The sequence below is a fragment of the Haemorhous mexicanus genome, chromosome 2, assembly GCF_027477595.1.
Source record: "Haemorhous mexicanus isolate bHaeMex1 chromosome 2, bHaeMex1.pri, whole genome shotgun sequence".
In the NCBI taxonomy this organism is placed as follows: domain Eukaryota; kingdom Metazoa; phylum Chordata; class Aves; order Passeriformes; family Fringillidae; genus Haemorhous; species Haemorhous mexicanus.
The window spans coordinates 60,735,744-60,746,651 of NC_082342.1; the positions used below are offsets into that span (position 1 = coordinate 60,735,744).

General features: G+C 37.6%; 1 protein-coding gene across 1 annotated transcript; it reads left to right on the forward strand.

Annotated features, from left to right (window-relative positions):
- Positions 1–1,602: 1,602 nt before the first annotated feature.
- Positions 1,603–10,502, forward strand: CCDC122 (coiled-coil domain containing 122). Its single transcript, XM_059839067.1, has 5 exons — positions 1,603–1,992; positions 2,153–2,285; positions 3,832–4,230; positions 5,343–5,459; positions 8,991–10,502. The coding sequence occupies exons 2-5, from the start codon at positions 2,172–2,174 to the stop codon at positions 9,153–9,155; spliced, it is 795 nt and encodes a 264-aa protein (XP_059695050.1). The 5' UTR covers positions 1,603–1,992; positions 2,153–2,171; the 3' UTR covers positions 9,156–10,502.
- The last annotated feature ends 406 nt before the right edge of the window (positions 10,503–10,908 follow it).

Here is a 10,908-nt window from a genome sequence, read left to right on the forward strand (position 1 = left end):
ACTGCAAGGCACCAACACGATGAACAAGGGCCCGGGGAGTGCTGAACGCGGAAGCGCTGTTAACCCTGCTGTGATCACACCTTCTGCTGCACCGGCTTTGCACAACCGCAAACCAACTCCCAAACGCACGGCGCAGCCAAACAGGACAACCCCACAAAGAAGTTAAAGGAAAACTTGTGCAGAGCAGAGGAGTTTCATTTTCTGAGCTGTAGCTGAGTGTTCCACTGAAGAATTTGGCAGCCAGCCACGAAGAAGTGTATTCTGGACCTAGATACGGAGGTTACACAATGGCAGCTTTTGGGGCCACAGGTCCCAAATGAGGATGGCAATTTCTCCTTGCAGCAGTTGGGAATTTCACACAGCTAAGTGAAGAAGTCTTAATCTTTTGACAGGACAATGCAAAGGTTAAAAGGCAAGCAAGGAAATGAGAGATTGATGTCAGGCTTTGTGCAAGAATCAAAAGATAATAAATACATTTTTTCAGTTGCATTAAAATTATAGTCATGACTGTTAAGTATATGTCAACGGAAGAAAGGGGCAAGAAAAAAAGGACAGTAATTTTTAATGGACAGAGGAATTAATAAAGTCTGATTTCCCATAAAATACTGTCTCCTGTTTCTCCTTTCCCTGCAACCACAGTAAACCTACAATTCTGCCAGGTCCAAAACACACACGGTGAGTGCTCTGAGATTTCCCCTCCTGCTATTCTGTTCAGTATGAGCTGGACAGAGGGTCGAGAGCTGAATCCTGGTTCTCCTTCCTGAAGGGGACTGATGAGGCAATCTTGTCCCTCCTTACCCAGACATCTCTTTTCCTGAAGTTTGCAAAAATAGGTCATCTCTGAGGCTTTCCACCCCACTGCCAAATGTGACTAGGTCATTAAAAATTAACAGGGGAACGACTTGGTCGAGAGAAACCAATACAATCATTTTCTTTCCTTCAGCCAGACTAAGGAAGTAAAACTAATTACTGGTGTTATTTTTGGTGCAGAATGCTGAGATGGAAAAGGTCAGAAAATATTCAGGGTACAAAACAATATTGACATCTACTGAATGAAATATTAAATTACCTTATGGCACTTCAGAAAAGGGATTAAATAAATAGGTCATATGCAGAGATGAGCTATTAGTTTATAAAATAGTTGTTACAAATATACATATAAGTATTTTTATTTTTATTTATATATAATATATAAAATTAAGTTGCTTAACATAACATGTAATACTTGTAATTTAAAGTTAAATATGTCATAAAAATATAAAAAATACAAAATAGGTAAATTTAAAAATCGAATTATAAAAATAGCGCGATTTAGGGTTAAAATTCCCTACAATTCCTTAGAGGAGTACAAGCGGGGCAGAGGCAAGTCCGTGGCTACAGAGAAGGGCACGGCATAGGCCAGCAGAAACGGGGCCACATCTCCTGTCCTTCATAACCCAGTGATGCTCGGGAAAGCTTGATCTCTGCAGAACAAATGATGGCAGCAAGTGCAGTCTAATTGAGTGAATGGGTAACTCGGGGAACTTTGGGAGCAAAGGGCGCGGAGCAGGAAGCCCTCAGGCCCCGCCGAGCCGGGCGGCGCCACCGCCGCCTGTGGTGAGACCGCCACACTTTTCCTAAGGGAGCCCTCCCGCCGCGTTCCCTCCGGCTCCCGGAGGGACCGGCCCCGCTCCCGAGGGGATCAGCCCCTCTGCCGGCGGGATCAGCCCCTCTCCCCGCTCCCCGTGCCCCTGGGCTGCCGCAGGCCCCGGGCGGTGGCGGGGACGGGCGGCCTGAGGGGTGGCGGCCGGAGAGCGCTGCAGGCGCTCCCGGTACTGGGCAGGAAGGCGGGAGCGCGGCCTCGGGCATTGAAGATGCTCTTTGTGTACTTTGAAAAGTTAGGACTGTGCTCACAGACTGACGATCTGCTCTGCAGAGAAGCCGGAAGAACATCGCAGTATCACATCGCAGGTTTATTTTATGAGATTCTGCAAGAAAGCGCTCTAATTCTCGGTGATTAGCTTTGAGTGACCTGTTCTTGCTAATTAAAAATGAACCGAATTAAATTATTGTATCGACTTGTGATCCCACGGGACAGCCCTCAATATTGTTTTGTCCGCAAGAGCTAAATAGAAAGAAGATGAAACAATTCACTTCTTTTCTATCCCTCCAGTTCTTCACTTCTGCCTGAAATGGCCAAGGAAAATTCCCCATCACTAGCTGAAGTTGTAAAACGAGTTGCAGAGCAGCAGCAGTCACAGGCGTCAGACATAGAAAAAAGCAAAGCAGTTCTTTTCCAACTGCAGGTAATAAACCTTGTTTAGAGTAGTTCCATCAATTATTTTTCATTCGATGAAGAAGTATTTCCTTGAACTTAAAGGATGAGTGCATTCAAGTGTAAGACAGCTATTCTGTTCCTGTGTGTGACATTTAGGCTCAGCCAAAACTGTGGGTGTGTATTGTTGTTTGTAAGGCCACAACACAGCCAAGTCTTCATTACAGCAGGTGAAACGTTGGTTTGTAACTTGGAAAAAACAAAACAAAAATACTGGGCTGAACCCACAAAGTGAACCCACAACAACTAAATGCAAAGTTATAGCTTTTTGATTTTTTTTTTTTAAAATCATAATTTCCTAGAAAATTGTGCGGGAAGGATTTAAAAAAAAATTTTTTTTTTCAGATTTTTTTTCTTAGCATCTTTTTTGACACAAAATACTTTTTTCCCCCTTATGTTTGAAGTGAGTAACCTAAGTAGTAATTAAATACTGGTATTATTAGGTACTATTTTGTAGAACACTGGGTATATGTAGTTTTTGTGAAGACTCTGTGATCATTTCTGTTGTCTTTTATTAAGCTTTCAATTGTTGTTTAACCTTCAATATCAATTTCTATCGAGAAACTTACTTTTAAGTCTGAGAAAATATGATTCCAGTCAACATTTTTGATCGGGGAAGAATGCAAATGGAAATAGTAGAGTTATGATTTTAATATCTGTGCATAGGTCTACAACTGAAATAATTGATAATTGAAATTTTGTGCAAAAATAACATTTCTGAAGTAGCAGTGAAATCTTGTATTTTTAGGAATTTCAGTGGACTTGCCACACTTTACAAGAAGCTTTTCCTGTATCCCAAAATATAGTCTGATGATGTTGCAACAATAATTTATGATCTTACAATTTAAAAACATGTATCTGCTTTAAAACAGACCCAGAGAACTTTAAAACCCTAGGTAATGACAGGTCCTTTCCAGCCTTGATGATTCTGGGATTTCTTATGATGGTTTGAAGTACTACTTCCTGGTTTTGTTCACTTGCCATCTGTTGATGCAGAGGCCTTTTTAGGACTAGATACATATTTCTTACAGGGTTGAAAATAGCTGTGATTAATTCAACTCTCAGCTACTACTGTGATGAAGTCAGGATTAAAAACTTCAGTTGGACAGTCTCGTTAAGGTCCATCACCTTAAACACTCCTCTTGTGTCTGTGTAGGTTTTCAAGGGATTTTTGGCATCTTTAGTTATTTTTGGTCTGATGAGGACTTCACCAGCACTAAGCAAACATTATATATATATACATATATTGCAACGATGAGGTATTTAAAAGTGAGTTCAAAGGTATCTTATTTAATATTTAGACTCAATCTAAGGGGGGGAAACTATGATAGTATTCTTACATTGTGCCTCTAAGACAATGATATTAAGAAATATAAGTCCAATTATCTTCCATTCAAACCACTTTAGACAAGTGAAAAAAAGGCTGTTGAATACATATCAATTACAGTGTTTAACGAGACACTTCATATATTCCTCCAAAAAAAAAATTCTTAAATGAACATTGCAATATTTTACAGGCAAAGTGCCAGGAACTAGAAGAAGAAATGAATTCTGTTCTGTTAGAAACAAAGACCACAGAAAGGGAAATACACCTGCAAGATGATGCCATAGAAGTGACAAAATATCATTGTGAAAATCTGGAGGCCCAAGTCAGAGCCCTGTATTCTGAAAATTTGAAATTGAGGTGTGATGCAGAAACAGTACAAGAGGAGTTTGAGATGATACTTGCAAGAAATAATGAATATCGGGAAAAAATAAAGGATCATAAACATCTCTTTTGGGAGATGGAGAGTAAATTGCCAATTATGATTGAACTTGCTGAAAAGAAAGTGGTTGTGGAAGAATTAAAGGCAAAGAAAGAGGAGTTAATATGTGATCTGCAGAATCCAGAAGGATCTGTTATAAAACAAGTGCAGGTACGATATTTCCTTTTTGATTCTTTCCTTTTATGTAAAGTAATTTTGATATATTTCATATAATATGATTCTTTTGTCTAATATGTTTATGGTTCATGAGGGACTGACTACAAGGGAATATAGGTAATTCATAATGCTGCATTAAGAAAAATTTTTACTTCAATATGCAGTTAAAAATATCAGTATTGTTATCTGTGTAATATTGTATAAAAACATTTATACTTGTATGTGTGTTCGAATGAACACAAGTATGAAAATATTATAGAACTGTAAGTTAAGCTTTATCATTGGATGAATTTACATGGGCACATTTCAGACTTCTGTGGAAGATTGCCATATTGTTACATGTTTCAGGTAAGAACACAAAAGTCTTTAAACTTTGCTGTCAACAAAATATATTTGAGCTGTTTGCCAGCAGGAGGTAGATTTGATGAAATGGTGATAGAAATAAGAAAAGAGAAAAAACATGTTTGATATTCTAATCTAACACTGTTGGTTTTACTTGACCCAATTACAATTTTTACTAATAACAACTACATAGGAATTTTTCACTGTGGAATTTTGCCACTATATGGACAAACATATGTATGAAGTGGAAATGGGATCACGGATTTAAATTTGATGTAACTTACATTATTGAAAATTTGATGGTACTCTATTAATGTAAATTGATGAAAATTTGTTTGTACAACAGATCTTTCAATACTGATAAATAAAGACTAATTAATATCCTATTTTCCTATGAGAAAGAAAAATATATCTAAAATATTACATTATTCTTCCATTTTGCAGTTAATTGCACTTTAAATAAAGACCACAAAATTGAGCTCCATGTCCTGTACTGTTGTAGTTCTTATATTTCAGATCAAGAGTATATATTCTTACAGGTGTAGAACCATATGATAAGTTATTTAGCAGTTAATTTTTAATAACCCATCCTAAATTATTATCATTTTAATTACTATTAATAGGTTTATTGTGAAACTGTTTATTATAGACCTTTATCTCATCTCTATTAACTGAGACTGTTTAGATGAGACAATTTTAATAAGTATGTTGGATGAACTGGGCAACCTTTCAAGGAGTGGATTTTTGTATCTTGACTTCTGTAGGAAGAAATCACACTTTTAAAAAGAGAAGTCACAACATTGAAAGATTTCATCAATAAAAAAAGAGATCTGCTGGAAGAAGAGAAAAAAAAGCATGCTAAGCTTAGAAAGGAAATTGAGGTGAGTCATTGGAATAAAATTTAATTGCAGTTCTGATGGAACGTAGATAATGCAAATGAAGTTTGGAGTACTTTATACAGCATTGCTGGCTATACATTGTTCAAGTGTATGCAGTAATGATGCTGTCTTAAATTCTGGGTACTGATAGTCTTTTTCAAATTCAGAGCTTAATTGTGAGGAACATTATTTTCTGAAGTCTTTTGAGAAGGACTTCATATGAGAACTTTTGGAATGATTCCTGGAAAAAGAAGAGGTCACTGAATGGTAGTAAAGCAAATGCACATTTTAAAATTTCTGTGATACTTCTGAAATACTTTACATTCCACTGATGACTTGATTATTCATGACTTGATAGCTCATCAGTGGAAGAATCAAATGCACCACAAAATTGGACTTCCTATGAATCTCCCTAATTTAAGCTGACATTAAATTAGGAATAACCCAGCAGCTCCTAATTAGCTGACTAGATAAAATTCTGATCAATACTTAAAAGCTTCTCTTTTAAATAATTGAACTATATTTTTCATTTTGTTCCTTACTAAAATACCCTTAGATAATTTTTAATTTGGAAGTTTCCTACCATTTATCTTGTCAGTTCAAATAAATGCCACAAAATTTAATGAGCAAATCTTAATAATATAAAAATTAACTGATTTAAGGTTAGATCTATTGCCCTTTGTAAAATGTAGGAAGAAGAAAGAATAATTTTTTTCATGTGACAGTGAACAGAGAGAATTTTTAACCTGAAGAGTAAAACACAGCTGCTTTAAAATAGATCTACTAGTCAGCATTTGAGAAAATTTTTTATTACCAAGGCAACATCCTCTTAAGAAAATTCTCTAAATTCAAAGTTAAATTAGGTAGCCTTAAAATAACGTTCTGCTATCAAAATGAATTTAATTAAATAGAGAAGGTTAACCTTCACTTTTTTTCTTCAGTTGTTTGGATTATATGTTCTTTCAGTTTCAGAAGGAAGCAGGTTCAAACCCAAAGCCTTTCAGGGTATTATTTTCTATTAAGAACTCTCCTGAAAACAGTCCAGTTTTTAATATAAGAACTGACAGTGGATAGACAGACATATTTATACCCAGCAGTCCTCAGCACAACTTGGGAAAGAATACCCAAGTCAAGCACAGGAATAAACTGAGATACTAGGCACATGGAAGAAGTTTTATTGAGCTGCAGTGGTGGAATTCAGCTACAGACTGGTGGCACCAGATGCAATGTTTGGAGCATCCAAAGGAGGACAGCTAAGATGGGCCTTGAGGGGAAGCCATATGAGGAGCATCTGAGGTTGCCTGGTCTCTTCAGCCTGGAGGAGAGGAGACTGAGCAGAGACCTCATTGCAGTTAGAGCTTGCTTGTGAAGGGAGAAGTAGGGGCAGGCACTGATCTCTGATCTGTGGTGACAAGTGACGGTATCTGAGGGACTGGCCTGAAGTTGTGTCAGAGGAGGTTCAGGTTGGACACTAGGAAAAGGTTCTTCGCCCAGAGAGTGGTTGGGCACTGGAACAGCCTCCCTAGGGAAATAGTCACAGCACCAAGCCTTCACAGAGTTCAGGAAGTGTTTGGACAATGCTCTCAGACACATGGTGTGACACTTGGGAATGTCCTGTGCAAGGCCAGGAGTTGGACTTGATGGTCCTGATGGGTCCCTTCCAATTCAGCATATCCCTGTGACTCTTAAAGCAGCCTGTGAACCTTTTCTTACTCTCTTTCCTGAGAGAGTAAGAAAAGATGGCACCAGCCCCATCACCCATTTCTTGAAAAGCAGACCCTGTTCCCAGCCTTGGACAGGATGGTCAGCAATAAATCAGGGTGGTTATCTGTGTAGAGTCAAGGACAGGATATCTGTGGATATCTGTGTAGGGTTCAGTCATAAGGATAATTCAAGATATCCACAAATAATAGAAAATTTGTTGTTATGTAAAAGTAATTAAAAAAACCCCAACCCAAAAGACTGTCTATTCCCCTGCTGCCCTCTTTCCCCAGTGCCAGTGTGTGACTGTGTTACTCTTGGCAGATACTTGCCTATCCTGTCCTTAAATGACCCTGGTGATGGAGATACCCTGAGTGCCCAGACAATTTTTTTCTGGACTTGACTTTTTTTTGACTTTCATGTACAAAAGATCCAATAAAAAGCATGTTGTTCCTTCCCTGTCTCCAGTAATCATATTAGTGCTCCCTCCCTCAGCAGATGTGCCAGACTGTTCCCAATAATGATGCTAGAGACGCATTTCTAAAAAAAGCAGATAATATTGATCATAGATGTTTCATGTCGTGCAATGCAGTCCTACTGATGCAGATGCCCCAAGCACTCGTTCAGATGAGTGAATCTGACAGCATCCCTCAAAAAGTTGCAAATAATTTTAGTGGAGAGTGAGGTAACATGAAGCCAATGAGGTAACACGAGGTAACAAGCCATCACCAATAAAATACGGCCGTTTATAGAACACCAGTGAGGCAGTTTCCTAGTTATTTGTGAAATTTAAGCAGTGAGATTTGCAGGAAGCCACGAACAGTGCTGTGGGTTCTGATGCAGCTGTACATCATCATGTGCATGTGAAATACAGTGTCATTCAATAAGCAGACACAAGAGTAATTATACACTACCACTCATATGCCATTTAAACTAGGGTAAGTAAGCCCAAATTTCATTAAGGGAGTGCCCATTATTTCCATTTTTATTGCAGTGAGTGTTTCATTCTTGTAACACTTCAGAATGCAAATTTACTTCTTGACATAAGGCAGCAATGAGGGCAGAATTGTCAGTCCTGCATTGCTGCAGTATTGCCTAAGAAAAATGTGCCATTTTAAATGCAGTGCAGCTATAAAGGTGCTACTATAGTCAGCAAGGTTACCTCATTTGTATTCCCATTTATACCCAAACATGCTTGTCAAAGAATGAAGATTTCTTCTTTCTCACCTCTCATTATGGAGCCTCAAATCTTCCACATGCAAAGCCTTGCAAGAGATGTGACATGCTGTCCTTGGTGGTATTTACTTGGTTAAATTTTAAACATCTACAGAGCAGATATCCACACTGACCTCCACACTTAAGGTCTTAGTAGGACAGAGCTTTTCTTTCCTTAATGGGAAAGTGAGGCATGATTAATGTCCTAAACCAGATATCTGAAATAAGTCAGATGAATGCTTGAGGACCACGCAGGACTGGAGTGGGGGCTGAATTGAAAGGGGCCTCTAGCGTGAGCGGCAAACAGAGGCATGGCATGGCACTTCACGAGGCAGTTCGTGCAGACAGGACAAGCAGGCTTTCTTTGTTACAGGTTTTCTTGGCAGTAAGATTTACTGTGTGCTGTTTACAGTGTTTCTGTTGTTTGGTAGGTTTTGGGATTTGTGCTAGTAATGGTTTGTATGCAATCCAAGACTGTAGTTAGTACAAGGGTATGGAATCAAATGGAACCCTCCAAAAAGGATGCGTCTGTCCAGACCCATTCCTGAGCTGATCTCAGTTTTTTGAACTTAGTTTTACTGGAATGAATTATTGAAGTGTTTGTTTGTTTGTTTTTAGGTACAGAATAAGAGATATGATGCAATATTAAAACGTTTGCATTGCCAGCTGAACAAAGTCCATTCAAATAAAAGACAATGGCACTGGAACATTCAGCAGTTGGAGAAGAAGGCCGCAGAGCTGAGAAAGTGTCTTGGAGTAGCAGAGTTACAAAACATCATGTAACAAACTTAACAAAGAATAGAATGCATATAGTCTTTTCCAGGCAAGGTTTTTTTTCTGGAAATGCTAGAAATCTTAAATAGCCTCATACCTGGGCCAGGCCTTGGTGATTTATTTCTTTTTAAAGTTTTTCTTTTGTTTTGTGGCCTAAACTAATAGCCACAATAATGAGTTAGCTGTTCAGGAATTACTTAGCTGTTCAGGAAGAAAGTTACTGACACTTCCAGATGTTTTCAAAATATGTGTCAGTTTTATCTAAAAAGTTATTTAAAAGTCAACCAAACAAGATTTGGGAAGTTCCTTTATATTTCATTTGGTCTCTGAAGGTTGGGATATATGCTGCTTTTCCTACAGAGAAATTAATATTGGTATGTATTTTCACTCCCGAGACACCAAAGTTTTTTTATCTTTTATCCACATCCCTTTTTATTGCAACTTGCTGAGGAACTCTGAAAGATTTGATGGCCCGTATTTTGCTCTGTGGGAAACTCATATGAAGATGTTACAGTCTGCCAGGATGTTTTGGCATGGGGGCCAAAGGCTGTCCAGTTGTAAAAGGCTTTGGAAAAAGTATGCTCCAAACTGGACTTCAAATAATCTGACTTCAACTGGTCTAATAGATGTTAGGAAAGAGGAGTGAGTAGGCACCACATCTGGACAGCTTGTAAAATGGAACAACTCACCCTCAAAAAACAGGAATGCATTATAGATTGATGATAGAGGAATTTATTGTTTAGAGGATTTTAACTAGTATCAGCCATCTAGCATCTAAGTGCTTAATGATCTGAGATGACTCAACATAAATGACAATGTATTAAAAATTCTTCTTAAAACAGTAGTGAGCAATAGCCATTTTCCTTTACTTCCTTTTTATTTTTATATTGCTTGGGATTTGAAGAATTTACAGTACTTTCCCTACTCTTACACTTAAGGTAGTCCTTCTGCTTGAACATAACTTGTAATGTTTATCTGTTCTGTGAAAGTAGCTTTTTATTTAAGGTGTTGTCTCGAATAATTTAGATTTACCTTTACTCATGAATATAAAATGAAGACTTGACTATTTACTGTGAAAAATGTTAAACTGCTTATATATTGTTATCTTAGGAAAGCAAGGCTTAAAATGTAGTACCATTATTACCTTCATATATTCATGTATATTTACATTTCCCTTAATATGTTATTTCACTTAATATAAAGTTATTTTAAGCAATATCCTGATACATTAAGGCTCTCTCTCAACATTATTAGTCTTTCAAGTCTTCTTTGCTCAGTCTTTTTCCTTTGCAATAATATGAACCAGGCTGCTTTCATTACAGCAATAAAGTAGAAATAAAAACCTTAATAACCAAATCTATACTAACAGTATGTCCTGAATATTGAGTCTTATTGAGTATGTAGAGCAAAACTGTAACATTACAATTGTTTATCCCTACACAGAGCAAAATAGCATCCATTTTATGCGTGTGTGTCTTCTAGAAAGGGTCCACATCTGAAAGACTGGAGAATTTACTGAGTTATTGTTAGTTTCAGCAATTAAGTGCTCTTCTTTTATTTTGCATCATTCCTAGTTTCAGTTTATTCATCCATCAAGTGAAATGACTGTGCTTTATATCAAGGACAATGATATAAGTAAAAATACTGATGTGCTGTCTTCTTGATGGGTTAAATAGCTCAAGCCTTCTAAAGATATTGATTATCAGATCTGACCAACAGCTTTAGCTTAATGTATCCCCCCCAAAGTGGTACAACATCCATT